Source organism: Boleophthalmus pectinirostris, unplaced genomic scaffold (assembly GCF_026225935.1).
Source record: "Boleophthalmus pectinirostris isolate CB_2022bp ecotype Guang Dong unplaced genomic scaffold, ASM2622593v1 HiC_scaffold_21, whole genome shotgun sequence".
In the NCBI taxonomy this organism is placed as follows: domain Eukaryota; kingdom Metazoa; phylum Chordata; class Actinopteri; order Gobiiformes; family Gobiidae; genus Boleophthalmus; species Boleophthalmus pectinirostris.
Window position 1 is genome coordinate 23155711 of NW_026571175.1, and position 18168 is coordinate 23173878.

General features: G+C 41.0%; 1 protein-coding gene across 1 annotated transcript in view; it reads right to left on the minus strand.

Moving 5' to 3' along the window:
- The window catches only part of efna3a (ephrin-A3a), a 166993-nt gene extending 158524 nt beyond the window's left edge, over nucleotides 1–8469 (minus strand). The window contains exon 1 of the mRNA XM_055157461.1: nucleotides 8360–8469. Coding sequence (XP_055013436.1) covers nucleotides 8360–8469 — 110 coding nt within the window. The remainder of the gene's footprint in view (nucleotides 1–8359) is intronic.
- Nucleotides 8470–18168: the final 9699 nt, after the last annotated feature.

Genomic DNA, 18168 nt, shown 5'->3' on the forward strand with positions numbered 1-18168 from the left:
ACTTGTCCTTCGCAAATAATGACACCCAGTCCACAAAACTGAGCTATTAATCCAGTCTGAAGCGTTCTTTGACAGTAAAAAGGCAAGAGTAGTTCCTCATGTGTGTCTGTTTACATCCACACAGTGCACAGACTGAGGTGAAGCTGCAGATTAGCAATTGAGACTCTAATTCCTGTGAACTCTCTTGCCAATGCATCATTTGTGCATTAAAAATCATGCATCTGAAGTATTGCACCACTTTTCACAAATAATAACACACTTTTGACGTGTATCTAAACTAGAAGTCCAGTGCTCTGATCTTTTGAACACTTAAGAGTCTCAAAATCTCTCATTTTACTCTAGACAGGACGCTTATAACCTGTAGTACGCATCCATATCCCGCAGCAGTCTTTGCGATGGGAGATTTCAAATCTCATATGATTCTCCTCGTGTCTGCGGTGTGCGCTTTTTGTCACACATATAATAATCGTTTAAGACTGAACAATCCTGTAGTTTGTGGTGGCCTTTAGTCTAAGTTGAAAGGTTCGGACATTATTAGACATTCTAAGACAAAATCAGCCTGTAAGTAAATAGTCTCAGGAGATCTGCTTAACCAATATCATGGAAAAGACACCCTATCCAGAATATTTTCCTGGATCTGTGCTGATATTTGATACCAGTATCGGCACTGGTGCATCCGTCATATATTGTCCAAATTTGATATTCCGCTCATGTGAGTCCAACAGAAATGGGCTCACACATGTTTTCAATGTTTTAATTGAGTTTTAAGTGTCAGGCAAATGGGAAAAAACAAAAACATCCCTTTACATCTTTGGATGGATGCTTCCATTTTCATTTTTAATCATCTTTTTTGCAGCACTTTTTGTTATAAAAAATACATTTTATACTAATACTTTGCAAAAACATCAACACAACATTCATAATATGTATATGTTGATAATCTGCTCACTTCTAAGTAAAATAGAAGTTAAAAAATAAAGAAAAACAACTTGACATTTCAGCAGCAGTGTCTGATCCTATACGCACTGGGAGTATTGAGGAGAGAGGACCAGAGCAGAGTCAGAAGATGATATGACAGAGCACCAACCTGTGTCCACTCTGAGCCCTTTCATTACAGACACTGATAAGTCCGCAGCACTCAAGCACCCTTCCGCTTCAATAACAAAAAAAAAATATTTTGACCATCCGCGATATCGTTTTCAGGTCTGTGTACCGTAACAAGAGCCATTTCCCAAATAATCAAACTCCTCCAGGTGGCAGTGAGCGTCCACCTATCATGCGCTTTGATCTGTCCCTTCTCGCCTGGCTTTTCCATCATAGCTGCAATATAATTTCCCAGTGGGTAAGGGGCACCGCACGGCAGACTCCCAGTGTAATGTACTGTGGCGCCCAAACTCGCAACTTGGAAGGTGCTCTTTGTGGCACACATTTGCATTCAAATCATTGAGTCTGAAATTGGTTCTACCTGTCTGGGATCGGGACCATCTCCAGTGGGCCCCCCGTGCCAGTTAAGTGCGCTTTTATAACCTCCCAGCACATGGAATGCTAATGGGCTTTGATGGCGTATGAGCACCCAACGATGTTTTTCTTTGGGCACCTGTTAAATAAAGTGGGACTCTTCACCTGTGCTGCCGTCTGATTGGTCCCAGGGCACTTCCCCATCAAAGTCCATGAAGGCGATAATGACCAGAGCTGCCAATAGCTCCATATTAAAGCTGCGCAGGTCTGAGGCCACGGTCGTCTGGAGAAGCCACACATAAAGAGACCAGAGACTTTACTGGAGCAGAGTAATAGTCAAAGTTTCTCCAATTTCCCTCTTGGATCGTATATATTAAATATGGGCTTGGAGATATGGCCAGAAGAATTAAATCCATTTTATGGGCAAATTCCCATTTCTCATTTTAACTCAGAGGAAAAACTCATACTCCCAAGTACATGTATTATTAAACATTAGACTTGTGTGGCGAAATGATTAAAGCCTGTTGTGTCTGCATCTCCAAGGAAACAATCTACTATATCACTGTCAAAGAATAAAAACGCCACTGTTCACAAATAAAAATGTAATATTTTCATCATAATGAGCTTTCCTCTTTATTAGAAAAAGTCTACCAAAAACAACAATTGAGACACGTGTAGCTACAGTGCTTTATCTAGAATAACAAACAGAGGAAACTATGCTCAAAGCTAAGATTTGTCCGTGTATTTAACTAAAACATTGACAAACTAAGCTAATGTTTCCTCCACAGTCACTGGTACTGCACACAAAGATTTTAGTTGCCATCTTCTTCCTGATATATTGTACATGATTATATTTAAGTATTGTACGCTTGCAAGCTTGTACTTTTGTCTACATCATTTATATAGCTGATTATTCTTGTGTCCTTGGGCAAGAAAGATCCTTCCTCCACATTGCCTACCAGAGCTGGGGACTTAGAAGTTGTGATTTGGACTCGAGTCAGATTTGAGTCACTATTTTTAGGACTTGAGACTTGACTTGATAAAACAGACTAAGACTTGGGACTCGACTTGGATTTGAAGCTCAATGACTCGGGACTTGACTTGGACTTCAGCGCTGTGACTTGATAAGACTTTCTATTCTGACCGTAATGATCCACACTAATATACCATGACTTTTTAAGAACAAATTATTTTAAAAGTCATATAAATTGCAAAAATCTAAGTTAAAGACAAAATGACTTGAAGCTCAAAGCAGAAGACTTGGACTTGACTTGGATTTATGGACCAGTGACTCGAGACTCGACTTGGACTTGGGACTTGACTCATACTTGAGGTCAAAGATTTGAGAAAACAACGACTTGGTGTTGCCTACTCCAGTGACAGTTCGGATCATGTTAAATGTATTTATTTATTATTTATTCATGCATTTTTGTGAGTCCAAAAATATATATACATGTATAGTTTTTTGTGTTTCCTTCTATGTCAATCTATTCAAAGTATTACTGAATCTGCATGCAAATACATAAATGCATGCTTGGAAGAAACTCTTTTACACACGCCTTGAGGAATGAATGACATACATTTTGTTTAGCTGTATTCGTTTAGTGCAAGACATTTTCCCTAAACTAAACATCCAGAATCCAATTTTAAGCTTGTGCCTTCTGTTAGCTTCTCAGTTAGCGCCGCTGCTGCTATAAGCTAAAAGCACAGTGTTTAGTACAGATGTATTTACAGCCTCCAGTGGGCTTGAACCTTGGCGCACTGACTGACAAGCTTGTAATAATCAATTTTGAGCTGGTCCCGGGCAATACAGCTTTGCCTTTTCGCGCCCGTCCAAGAATACTTCATGGCAATTTCCTGATGCTGTGAAATCAAATTAAAAATGCATTTGGACATTGATCACTGATGCGCCTCCATTGATTACTACAGAGAAAGCCACCTCGTGTTGTATTTTAGCAGGTCCACTTCTCACTTCACCTTCCCCATACAGTATAAACGCATTGATTTAGCCTAGCCACTCTCGGATCCATATGAACCATTAAATATCCTTTTTCTTAGTCCATTTCTATGTGACTCAGACCATAAGATGTCTGAAGTTCAATAAGTATATGATGTAAATTTGTGGCATTTTAAGACCAGGGTCACAGTGCTGAGGATTTATTTAATGGTATTCTTAATCAAACTAATCGGTGTGTCTGGACAGCATCAATCTCTCAAATAATCAAAGATAGCTTGTGTAGACCAGCAAAGAAAGTCAGAGTATAAATATAGAAGAGATCAGGTCTTCCCATGCAGACTTATTAAAGATGCACTATGTAACTTTTTGGTTGGGGGACCTGCTTGTTTCTATGGATATGTCATTCCCCGAGCCAGAACTATTTAGACTTTAAAAACTTAAGGTCAATATTTTGATTCCTGTAACTTGAAGTATACTTGGCGTTTGTGTTGTTCTATATTTTTCTTTCCCACAGTGAATAAACTGTGATTCAAGAAACCCAACTCAAGTCTTACAATATCATCAAAAGTGCTGCAAAGTGCACTGTGTGTATGTATATTCTATACAGCCCACCTCTAATTCCACATACTTTTAGCATTAATTCAGTTGCTAAATAATGTACAGTCTCCATAGGCACAAACAACACAGCATGGCTGTTGCTAATCTGCATCTGTCGCCAAGGTGAAAATAATACCATATAGGACTAATTAGTTTCTCTGAGAGTACTTTATTGGAGTAACAGTAGAAGCAAAACATGATGTGTTTGCTGTGCATATGAACTCTGTCAGTTGACAGTTTTCTCTCTTCTTCACACTCATAAAAATAAGACTGCTGGTGTGATCTGTGTTTAAGTTAACTTTTATTTTTGAGTTAGTATCTTAGTTCAGAGAGTTTTAAATCCAGCGCTGTCTCTGTCACATGAAGCATGTAAACAAGAGCCTGTCTCTGCTGCATTCAGGTGCAGTACGACATCACAGACACAAAGTACTGCACAAATAAATATTGATACAGCGCCACATATTCAGGCATTTATCTGTAAATTGAATTAAATTGTTTAAATTGTATTCTAGAGAGTCTAAACTTTATAAAGAGGTAAAACACGCCCACGTGGCCCATATCATATTCGATCGATATTTCTCTAAGTGCCCATATCAGTCGACAATATCAGCCAACTGATATATCAGACGGGCCCTAAACAGTCCTTTATTTTTAATACTTACGGTTATAATGGGTAACTTGTGGCTAATATAGTTAAAACTTACTATATTTAAAACTCATAAATTCCCTTGATTCCAAGTATCACATGTGTAGTTTAGTTTCAGAACAGGATATCAGGACCTATGGGTGGAGGTGGACAGAGTAATCAGACAGTAAACAGAGCTTGTCATGTATCCACCTGTGCCATGTTGTGCTGTGAGGACCAGAGGTCGTGAGGAAGGACCAGTTGTTTTTGAGCAGTGGTCCACATGGATAACCCAGTCTGTGTCTGCATTAGCACGGATCAGCTCCTGAGGGCCTGTTCCTCAGAGCACAGCCTCACAGCTAAATCACTCACCTCTACATCAGCTCACACGCGCCCAGCTCACCCCACCTGCACCCAGCCAACTCCAGCCAACTCCATCAATCTTCTGCGTGCTGCTCCAAACATCTCACTGTTCCTCACACAATCTCTGCATTACGCCCACTTCCCAACTCCCCCAAACCACTTTCCTATTGTCTGCTTCCTCAATATCCATCCGTCACAGTGCTTTTTTCATCTGGCTTGTCTCGAGAAGTGTTTGAGTGCAGCTAAATAGTCCCAAACTTGTCCCTGTGGGGTGTGAGCAGTGGCCGGCCCGCGGGGAGCTGTGCTGGAGCACAGAGAGCGCTGCAGTAGTTAATGAGGCGCTTGAGTAAGACGCGGCCTGACTCCACATTGATCACAGGCCCCTGTTCCTCCGACTCTCTGGGAAGCCATTTGTCAAGGTGATCATTTATTTCGCAGCAGCGATATGGTGAGCCAGAACCAGCTTGTTTTTTCTTCATGTGGTCTAAGGCTCGACAAATAGCGTTTGAGTTTGGTATCAGGGATATAATGTGTAACATGAACACAAAGCTGTAGATACACAGGCTGAGCCAGGAACAATAACAGCGCACTTTGATCTGCACAGCAGAGATTTCATTGAAGGACGGGGGAGACTTTCTCTGTGTTCTTCCTCTGCCCAAACAAAGTGTTTGCTAAGCGATGGGCATTAGCGCACACATGTGAAAGAGGAGGAGCTGAACACCGCACACTTGTTTTGATCATGCACACAAGCAGCCCAATTACTGCCCTGCGTAGAGCGCCCAGGCCAGGCCCAGGTCGGGAGGCCTGGGCAGGGGCACTGTCCACTGGTGGAGGTGCCACCTCTGCACTGCACCGCGCCTCCACACACAAGATGGTGCACATCTCGTCTAATTGGCAGATGGCCTCAGATGGAGATGATTTAATGGCCTGCGTGTGTGTTTTTTCTGCCTCAGTCAGCCATTAGCAGGGACATCTGTAGCGACTTGGCCAGGCGCACTGCTGAGAGAGGAAGCTAGAGCAACACTTTCTAATAGGGCGAGTATGGTCGTGACGGACTCAGGCTGTAATCAAAGCACTGGCTGCTGTATTTCTTCAGGTTATGATAATAGAGACAGCTTGTTTTAAATGAGCTGCACAAAGAAAAATCTATAACAAATCACACTGTGATGTTGTTTACCTCAGAAACTATCAAACACAATGTGATACTGGAGTCAGCTGTGAGACAGACCCTTTTGACTCAAACAGCACAGAGACATTTAGAGCTAAGCGCCATCACAAAAGTCATTTCAACTTTGCTTCCAATGATGCTGTTTCACAGCTGTGCTGTGGCCATCTGCACTGACTGCTGCTCACAGGCAAGACCTCAGGACTGTGGAGCCTCTGAGTGTAGAACCACCCTCCATACAGAATCATACAGAATATAAAACCAGCCTGTAGTACCAGGCTCTGTAGTACCAGGCTCTGTAGTACCAGGCTCTGTAGTACCAGCACTGAGGCAGAAGTCCTGGATGAGCTGGGGCTCTTTGCTGCTCGTGTGAGCGCAACCAGAGCACTTTGGGCCTGACGGCCATCAGTATTCTGCCTGTGTCTCAGGAGTCGTATGCTACCTGCAAACTGGGTCAGCTTCTGCATTATTTTAGAGATATTTGTAAAGTTGAGGTTTTGCACACGCAGCCTTAAGACCCACACCTGCACTTTTCTGCCTCCCTCTTTATCACATTACTCTGAATTCATTAATAAGAGCTCCCATTTGTCATGTTAACACATAAATGTCAATTTAAATCCACAAAATGTGCAAACTCTGTAATGAATGACTACATGAGCAACAGCGCTCCAGCTGTGAAAGTCACTTTAGACAAAGTGCACATCAATAGACTAATTAAAACTGATAGATAGAGGACCAATAGTGCGTCTGACATTTGAAGTGTGGTGTTTGGGGCAACCTCAGTAAATACAGTCCTTTGTCACCACACAGGCCTCCCCTGCAGCCATAAATCTCCAACAGTTGTAAATGTGACATTTGCACATTAACATTAATGAGGAAATGACTGCTGCAGTGGCTGCTGACTGTTTCCATCTAGTCCAGAGTCAATGTTTAACTTATGGAAAAAATCATCAAATATTTGAATTACGCACACAGCGCTCAGTCACATGCGTTTCAATAAGTCGCACACATTTCTAATCATGGGCGTTTGTATGAGCGCTTGGTGGGAGGTGAATGAGCGACCGGGAGCAGATGTGGGACAGTAATGAGATGCAGAAAAGGAGAATTGAGGGGGACAGGCCTGCAGCAGAAAAATAGGAGAAGGGTAGAAAATAACTAAGCATCAGATGGAGCCAGGAGATAGGAGTGCGTCTATGAGGTGAATACAAATGGACAGAGCCACGAGCTGGAGGAGGGGATCGCCAGGGCTGTAGGAAGATAAAAGAAGAGGAGAAAGATACATTCACTGCTGGCTAATGAGAAGACAAAGACACTGCCATCCACTTCGATCTATGCCCCACAATGAGCCTGCTTCTGGGTGCACAGCTTTACCTGAGACACCCAACAACCTCCATTACCATCCTCTGACACTGAGTGGGATTTATAGAGCCATATAGATTTATGAAACTTTGAGCTCCGCCGGTGAATTATGCATTTGTCCTGGGCGGTTGGCAGGGCAGATGACAGACAGCCCCAAACTAAAAGCGAGCAAATGAAATGATAGCACCTTAAATGAGTCAATTTTAGTCAAATGCAGTACGGGCTAAGTAGTCCGACTATGGCAAGAGAGCCAATCAAATATTTATACAGTAAGCACTCAGCTGCAAGGGTAAAACAACATGGATAAAACTGTTTACCATTGAGACGTGTGAAGGTTCTGTCATTTTGACTAAATACAAAAATAAGACAGTCACATTACACCACACTCCAGCCAAAACACTACACTGAGTTGTTTTAATGCCTTGTTGCTTCTGTAATTTAAAGCAGGGCTACATAGGAGAACTGCAGTGATACTTTTCAGTAGACTGTGCTTATGAGAACAACTCTGACCTATTTTTACTACTTTAAATACACATGGGTTTCCCTAGACAGTGAAAAAGTTATATTTTTTAAAATAAGGAGAATAAAACTGTATGGATAAACAGAAACCTAATATAAAGGATAGTGGAGCAAATGTACAATGTAAGCATAAGCTGTAGCCAATTACACGTGCTTGGCATTGCAAAACAGCTCAACATCCAAAGACTAGCTGGTGTAACACATGATGCTTTTGTCTTTAACAAGTTATAACACAGGGACAGCTCAACAAAGCGCAGCGCACTTGGACACAAAAACAGCGCGATTTAAGGAGAAGAAGGAGGAGGCAGTGACTTACAGGAGGTTTGAGCTGTTCCAGTACACTGCATGCCGGTCGTTGGCTCTCGACAGGTGCAAGTTTGTAAGGACCAGAGTGAAGAGGCTGAGGGAGACCGCTGCACGAGCCATAATCCGAAGAAACCGTAGAAACCCTGCCGCTGGATCCACGCGCTGTTCTTTTCTCTTTTTCTCACTGCGTCCCGTCTTCTGCGTAACTGTCCCAGAACCGCTCGCTTACAACATCCCGCCTGTGAGAAGACAAAATCAGCTTATCAAGTTCCTTTGACTGAATTAGGTCGAGTTCAGAGCATCTTACGTGTTCCTCAACTCCAGTCCCATCGCGTTAAAGCCCATTTGCCGGCGCAACAAAAGCAGAGGCAGCGGCACTTTCAGTCTTGTTGGACGAGGAGCAACAATATCATAAGGCAACGTGAGGTTTGTTGTGTGAAGAGCGTGGTTTGGAAAGCGTAAAAGTGTCCCGGAGGTTGGAGGTGTGAGTGTGCACCTGCCGCTGTACCCCCGCACGAGCAGCAGCAGCGGACACACCACGCGCACTGCGAACCCGCCCTCTCTGACGGACGAGGAGCGCGCCCGTCCGGAGCCCCGCCCCCCGACACACACAGGGAGCCCCCACACCGACAAAGCACAGGAACGCATCACAGCCTGCACTAGGAAACATACAGTCTTGGACGATTTATTCGTACTGTATGTCTACCTGTGCATATTTGACTGAATAAATAAGTCAGTCGTCTTTGGTTTGTTATTGTTCAGGCAATGGATGGCCCACTAAATATAGACAATTTGTTATTTTACACAACTTATTCTAATTATTCTAAACTAGATGTTCACAGAGTAGATTCAGGAGTGTGTATTGTCTATATAGGCTGTTATTAATAGTCCTGCATTTAGGTTCACATACTCATTTCAGTTGTGGGCAATTATTTGTTCCATGAGGACCACATGAGAAAAAGAAAATATTGTGGAGCGCTCTGCATAATATTAGTTGTATTTCTTTAAAAAAAAAAAAAAAAAGCAGTAAATAGCATTGTTTTGACAAGCTGGTCCGACTGGTAAGAGTTTATGTTATGACTCAGCAATGAAAAAGTGAGAGTGCATTAAAAAAATCATTAAAAAAACACCTCTAAAATAAAAGCAATGCAGCTTTAGTCCAAGCATGAGGTAAAATTATAGAATATATTTATTTTGTAATTTCAAATTAGCTTAAACGAGCCAGACAGAGTCAACCAAATGACAATATGTGGCCTGGGAACTATAAAATGCCCAGGTCTGCTCTGGTTGAAGCACTGGTCTATCACTGTCACTGGCCGCTCTCCAAGGTACCTGGAATGCTCACTGAATTCTGAAGAAGAATCCTGAAAAAACTTTGTACTTGTTCTGATCCAGATTTAAATATAGCTGTATCTGTATCAAATAACTCCAAGTAGGATAATGCAGAAATAGGTAATTAAATGCTTAAACTATAGCCTACAAACCCCTTTTATTTAAATGGATAAAACTAACCTGCTAGCTGCCACGTTCCAAATAGGAAGTGAGCATGGACACACTTCCAGCTGAATCTTCCAGCTTCATCGACCACCCAATTGAACCCTCACAGCCGCCCAACCCCAAACAACCAAACAACCCAGACTCAAACACACACTCACACACATACTAACATGATAAAATACATAAAACTACACATAGTAAAATATGTACCTCATCCTAGTGTTTTTATTTTACTTTTTTGTACATACATCAATTCCCTTCCCTAATATAAGACTCGGTTCCAAATCCACACCTATAAACTGCAAGCTTCAGTGAGCTTCATTTGACTGGAGCTGAACACTACGGGTAACGTCACACTCCCTTAGTCTTTATACAGTCTATATGTATAGCACAAAGCATGTCAGTGCAATAAAATAAGAACAAATAAAAAATCTACTGAAATCTATTTGTAGCTACATACAGTCGGCCAGTGCGAAACAACAGAAACAACCTTTAATCCTATCTCGTTTAGTTTGATCATTGGATTTATTAAGCAAAAACATGCACCAACATGCACTTAAAATGTGTCACTCAGTTCAGTTATTATTATAAACGAAATAGTGGCAGACAAACACATTTTCGCAATTACTCCATTATTGTCAAAATATTCAAATCTGTGTGGTAAATTCATGAGCTACAAATTAACTTCACAAAAACCAGCGTATTTTGAATTAATGCGATGCTTGAGTTAACTGCTTGATTACTGGTACGACTCAGTTCCTCCTCGGGAAGTTGTCTGGAGGGCGGGTTTTAAAAGCACAGTCCTCTCATTACGTTTCTGTTTTATTTTTTGTATTTTTTTTGCTTATTATCAATTCAAGCTCAGTTCATGAAATACTGCCAACTCCAGCTCTGGTCTGCCATACCTTCAGGCAACAATTTACAGCTTTCTGCATAAACTAAATAAACAATTACATGGAAAGGCTAAATGAATGTGCGTATGTGTATTCTAGTTTCAAGCAGGTCAGACAGAATACAGAATTATGGTGCATATGCGATTATTAATGCCAGCAGTTGGTTTCATCGTGCAAAAACTCAAGATCATTTATCTCCTGGTGGTATGTATAGACTGTATATGGAAATGGACAGCATCAAGTTCCAATTAGGATGTGAACATGGGGGCACTTCCGGATCTGTTGGCTTTGGCTCCAGTTGACCTCACAATGAAACATTGTCACCCCCATTGTCAACCTGCTATTGTTGTATTAACTCGCTCTACATGATCCTGAAGTTTTTGTTGCACTATTTTGTTCCTAAATATATCTCTATTCCTAATATATGGGTGACGTCACACTCCCTTAGTCCACTTTACACAGTCTGTGGTGGTATGCAAATAAACAGGCAGACCAATCTGATGCTATGTTCAGGTACCTTTCTATAAAAATGTATATAGACATAGTATATAGTAACTTGTCTGTTGAGTTTTAATAGTCATTGATAGTTCACTGTCTCTCCAAATTTCTCACAATTACTTTCTTAACACAAACCCTTGTCAGGATCTAATTTTCTTCTTTCATGTTTTTGATATGAGTCTAAGGATAAAAAATGTTGTACTGCCCCAAAGCATGGAAAATGGAATGGCATCTGTCCTAAACAATAAAAGTTAATTGATGAAAGGAAATAAACTTGAAACCAAGGGCGGACTGGCAATCTGTGCGTTCTGGAAAAGTCCAGAATGGCTGTCCGATTTACTGGCCGTCGGCTGTACTAACAGCAGAGGGCGATAATTTGTCAAGCATAAATTGCAAAGGCCTAAAAGGCGACAAAGAAGAGTGGGTTACTCATTGGTTTCAACATATGTGAAAGATGTCAAACAGAAAATGTAAGGAGAAAGGTGGATGAGAAAAGCTTCAAGAAAAAAAAGCTAAGTCACTTTGAAATTAAGTGATAATGTTATGTTAATAATGTCTGTTAACAATCACAAGTAGTTAATCTCTGTGTGTTTTCTTCAGTTATTTCATTATTGATTTATAGAAATTATTCATTATTAATAGTTTAAAATTTTAATTATTATTATTAATTATATTTAAAACCCTACATCTTTAGGCTGAGCTCTTCTCTCAAACTAAGAACATTGTGATGTCATGTGGTAACACAAGGAAGCGCTCTACTGTCAACAAAAAGTAAAAGGTAGCTGTAAACTTGAAAACTACCCCCTCATGACATCATAAGGTAGAATGGAGAATTTTGAGCTTTGGAGATGTAGACAGATGTAAATGTAACAATTCAGGGTTACTAAAACATGTGTGAATGAAACAAACACAACTCCAGGTTTGTTTTTGAGGAGGTAAAACATTCTAACACGGCTAAATCCTCACTGGAGTCAATTTCATATAATATAGAAGCGTTAAATAGAAGACGACGGAGCTTTTATTTGTGGTTGTTTTTGCTGTCTCGTGCGTGCAGTCCCCAGTGAGTGGGAGTGTGGCGTGTGGGCCAAGGGGAATTAAATGGAAATGGGAAAACTTTAATTAACCTGTTTAATTTAGCCGCTGGTGGGAGCACTCTATCTGTCCTGACGGCAGCATTAACACCATAGTTAATTCCAAATATTGGGCATTAGCTCTGGTTTGATTAACTCCTCCAATTTCATATCTCATAATAGTGTCCCTTTTGCAGGATATGGCTGATATTGAAACCATATAAATTAAGGCTGAGCTGGGTGGCATCCTGGGAAACGAAACTACGACAGCTGTACTTTAATGACGCAATATGTAACTTTAGCGTTAGAGCAGGATTTTCAAATTGGGTGAATGAGAGCCGCACCTTAGAGTTGGTAAAAACAGCAGAGCTCCCCCTCCCCAAAATCCCCTCCTCCTGCCCTACCCCACACAGGCCTTTCAAGTAAATGCATCTTTTGTCTTTGTGGCAATGATGAGTTTCAATAACAACTGATAATATATTCATTTTTTAATATTGTATTTTCATTTTTTTTATTTTATTTTTTTATTCTTTTAAGTGCATTATTCATAAATGATTTTTACAACATTTCACCATTCCAAGACACAAGGTAATTATTAAATTGTGGCAGCGTTTTTTTCTGGACAATATTTTCACAGACTGGTGGTGCGCAGCAAGGTTTATAGTCCTGGTTAAATCCTGGTTTAGTTCTGGTTAAATTGTGGTATAGACCTGGTTTACACCTGGTTTTAGTCCTGATTTTAGACCTGGTTTAGACCTGGTTTAGACCTAGTTTTAGATCTGGTTTAGACCTAGTTTTAGACCTGGTTTAGACCTGGTTTTAGTCCTGATTTTGGACCTGGTTTAGTCCTTGCTTAGACCTGGTTTTGACCTGGTTTTAGTCCTGATTTTGGACCTGGTTTAGTCCTTGCTTAGACCTGGTTTTGACCTGGTTTTAGTCCCAATTTTAGACCTGGTTTAGACCTGGTTTTAGTCCTGAATTTAGACCTGGTTTAGACCTGGTTTAGACCTGGTTTAGACCTGATTTTAGTTCTGGTTTAGACACGAAAAATACGGCCCATGTGGCATATAAAAGGTAAAAAAGGTGACGCTCCAAACTATGAGTAGTTTGTCAGAATGGCGACATAATTTTACACCTAATACATGCACGTACAATTACCGATAGCAATACTGCTGCAGATGTGTTCACATGTGGACCGTTATTTTTTCTTCATGTGTGTGTCGGGCCTCCCCAGTGGCTCTTTGGCACCCTGGAGCTCACCTATTGAAAACTGCTGCGTTAGAGGGTCAGCCATCTGCTTGCCCGTAGTGTTACAGTATGACATTAAAGGTCATACCTTTTATCAAAAACAGACCTGAAGTTGTGTTTAGTTTCATTCACACATGTTTGAGCAACTCTTTATTATTGGTCTGTCCACATCTCCAAAGCTCAAAATGCTCCGTTCCAATCTGTGATGTCATGAATGAAACAAAACAAAACACAACTCCAGGTCTGTTTGTGACGAGGAAACAGCATAACAACATAGATCAGAAATAGAGTAATATGGACCCTTTAATGCCGTACTGTGGAACATTCTAAGCAAAGATTCACTTATAAATAGAACTCCGGGAAGAAAGAATCTATATGTATCTATCTCGGGATGGATGGGTTTTATAATAGATTTCCATTTCCAAATGTGTCTGCTACACGAGTACAGATATTTGACTCAGCTCTTTTCCTTCCATGATGGTGCAGATAGTTCACAAAGGAAAAGCGTGTGGGGCCATTTCATTAAGTTAAGCTGTCTCACATTATAATATTAATAGGGAACGGTTCATTGAAACTATTGCTTTCTTGGGTGCGCAGCTTAGAAAGTACAGCTGTTTGTCTACTTACTATGAGGTTGGCAGTTCAAATCCCTCTCCTCTCCTTTGGATATATTTGGGACAATTAAAAGAGCTATATTATGTTGTTTTCTGATCTATGTTATAATGTTGTTTCTTCATCAAACAGACCTGGAGTTGTTTTTTCTTTCATTCACACATGCTTAACACACAAATCCTGCATATTTAGGCTGTGTCCACCTTACAACACTCCTGGATTTTTTTCTTTTATTTTTGGGGGGTTGTAATTTGCATCCACACACGTGTCGGATCAATAAATATTCACATCCAAACAAGAACAGAGCACTGAGTGAAAACGATGTAAATCATATGCCACACCTCTATGTGGTACTGTAAACAGGATACAGCCAGAGCCTCATAAAGTCCTTCCTGTGCGGGGTTCTCTTCTGGTCACGTGGTGATGATGGGATCGCGATGTCATTTTTTTTCCAAAAGCTGCTGTTTGCTTGTCGTCACAACATCGCAATGGCGGCGTTCTCAGATTTCTCCACTCTGGAACCTGTTTTCAGCACCGTTTTTACCGACCCAAAACACCCAAAACGCCGGCTCTATGCGGACAAAAGGCCAAAACAAAAATTAAAACCTTTTCGACCAAAAAATTGTTGTGTGGACACTAACTTAGGCTGAAATCAACTCACTAACAGAAAACACTCTGTTCCACTTTGTGATGTCATGTGGTAACACAGGAAGCACTCCATTGTGTTTTTAAACTCCAGACATCTTCACTAGACTAGACTAGCCCTGGAATTGTTTTTTTCTACTGAAGAAAAGGCAAAAGGAGCTATTAACTTCAAAACTACCACTACGTAAGATCACAAAGTGGAACAGAGCATTTTGAGCTTTGGAGACGTTGACGACTAATAAAGCAGGATTATTCAAACATGTGTGAATGAAACAAAACACAGATTCATGATTTTGAGTAGATAACAACATTATAATATGACCAAGCTCACAAGAGTCAGTGTCACATAATATAGGACCTTTAAAAGAATCGATAACTTACCTCATAGTTACAGAGGAAAGTTGGTAAAAGATGAGTAGGTGTCTTGGTTCATGGTTTTATACTTGTGCAGACTCACCGCTCGCTCCTATTGGACGACGTGGTGCATGCTGAGACTTTAAAGGCGCTGTGCTGTCGATGAAACTTTACTGGAGCTCTTGACATTAATCCTGAGGCCCTCCCTGATGAATGATTCTTCATTACACTGTTAGCTGTGGCCCCGGTAGGTCACGGCCGTATTTCTCTGACTGAGGGACCCACAATTCCCTTGTCTCTATCTCTCTCTTTTTTTCCTGCCTCCCACTCTCCACTCTGTTTCACTCCTCCTCCCTCTCTTCTCTCTCTCTCTCTTGCTCCCTCTCTTTCTCCATCTCCTCTCTCTCTCTCTCTATCTATCTCCTCTTTATTTTTTCAGTTTTTTTTATCTTATCTCTCTACAGTGTCTCTCTTTCTCCCTGTTCTCTCTCTCTCCCACTCCCTCTCCTTGTTTCTATTCCTCCCTCTCTCCCTCTCTCTCCTATCTATCTATCTATCTATCTATCTATCTATCCATCCATCCATCTATCTATCTATCTATCTATCTATCTATCTGTCCATCCATTCATCCATCCATCTATCTATCTATCTATCTATCTATCTATCTATCTTTCTATCTATCCATATTTTTTCCTCATTTTTTTCCCTTTATCTGATCTCTCTACATTGTCTCTCGTTCTCCCCATTCTCTCTCTCTCCCACTCTCTCTCTCGCTGTTTCTCTTCCCCTCGCTCTCCTTATCTCTTCTTTGTTTTCTCCCCCTCTCTCTCTCTTTATCTCTTCTCTCTCTCTGTCTATCTATTTATCTCCTCTAATTTTTTCTCCCTTTTTATCTATCTCTCTACAATGTTTCTCTTTCTCCCTGTTCTCTCTCTTTTCCACTCTCCCTGTTTCTATCCCTCTCTCCCTCCTTCTTCTTCTCCTCTCTGCTCTCTTTCTCTCTGTCTCCTCTCTATTTTTTTCTTTTTTTATCTCTTACTTCTGTCTTTCTTTCAGTTCTCTATCTCTCTTCCCCCTGTCTCTCTTTCATTTCCCATACTCTTTTCGCCCTCCCCCTATATTTTTATGCTCTCTCTCTCTCTCTCTCTCTATCGCTCATTTTTCTGCTTCCTCTCTGCCCTTTCAGCCCTCAGTCTCTTTTTCTTACCCTCTTTCTGTCTCTCTCTCCCTCTCTTCCCTCTCTCTCCTCGCTCTGTTGTTTTTGAGGGAGAGATGATGCCTCTCTGGAGCGCCCCGAAGGCATGTTACCGTGGCGACTGGAGTGAAAAAGGCGGGATATGAAAACGCAAACCGCATCACTTTTCTACCTCCCCCCCCCCATCGTCAGAGCGGATCAGTCTGCGCTCGTATTTTTCAGGCTTTTGTCACCTCCTCACTCTGGGACCCTCCACACACACTCCCATACACACACATCCCATATATCTGAAACACTCCTCCATCTCCATAAACTGATCATACGCCGGCTGAGGGCCTCCACGCAGCGCCGACGGAAGTCAGAGGTAAAAATACGACAAAAAATAAAAGCTTTGAACTCGGTCTTGATGCAGGTTACTGTACTTGAATTATTATGAAAATATAAAACCTTATTTGTTGGATTATAAATCACACTTTTTTTCATGTTTTGGGTGTTTCCTGTGACTTATACTCTGGTGCGACTAATATATTAAAATGTTCACACTGACAGCCGCGAGAGGCTCTAGGCTAGTGTGTCAGTATCTGCTACTCCTATTACTCCTGTACCACTGTCACTTTACTCTACTGCACATGTCTCCTGCAGAAAGAGCCTCTGTCCTGCTGCAAGTAGTGAAATATTCAGCTGAAAACGGTAATTGAGCAGCAGAAAGAAAGTTTGGAGTGAGCGAGAAACTTGTGAAGGACTGGGGAAAAGTGGGGATGGAGAACACAGCTTCACCTTAGCCAGGAGGATGCACCATGCAACTTTCCTGAAGTGACTGAATGGATTGACAAAGTCTGGACTTCAGTGACAACCAAAAACATCCTGTCGGGATTCAGAAAGGCCGGAATAATTCTAACTGGAACTGATGCTGAGTCTGACGACAGCTACGCAGAAGAGAAGTGGCGCTCTGTTTACCTCCGGAGGTCATAGAGTTGCTCAGCAGTGACACAGGATGAAGAATTCAGAGGATTTAGTGATTTGGAGTGAGATGGAGAGTTTAGTAAACTTGTTATGCTGTTTATGCTCTAGTTATCTGAATAACTGTTCATATGTGACGTTAACAGCCTGTTGTTCTCTGTTCTATTGTTATTACTGTAATTTGCCTTTCAAGATGAAATGTCGGCTCCTGGTCTCTGATTTCATAAAATAAAGTGCTACTTATAGTCCGTTGCAACTTATATGTTTTTTTCTTCTTCATTATGCATTTTTTGGCTGGTGCAACTTATACTCTGGAGCGACGTTTAGTCAAAAAAATACGGGTTTTAAGGGCCCAGAATTAAACCCTCTTCCTATTAATTTATATTAGCGGGGGGCCCATGTGAGGCTTCTTTACCAGGACCTCCAAACTTCAGTTGACAGGCCTGGTGGGAGGTTCTTGTTGTTGGGGTTTTTTTTGGTTTTTTTTGCCTTTTGTTTGTTGCTATTGTAGTTATTTTTTGTCTATTTTTGTTTTTGTTATGTATAATTTTTTTTTCACTTTTAGCTTCGTGAGATACTAATCCAACACCGAAAAGTAAACTGAAATGTGTCTTAAAAATGTATTATAATGTTTAGGTAAGTATTTTTGTGCAAGAATAGTTTTCAGGTTTCAGATTTATACAGCACTTTTTTGGACACTCGGTGATGCTTTTCCTTTAGTTGTCAGTATGTTAGTACTGATCCATCCATCACTACAGTTAACCAAACACAGTGAGTAAACAGGATGCCCTTCCTTTCATAACCTTATATTGTACATTGGGCTCGGAGTATGGGCTAACTAAAATGT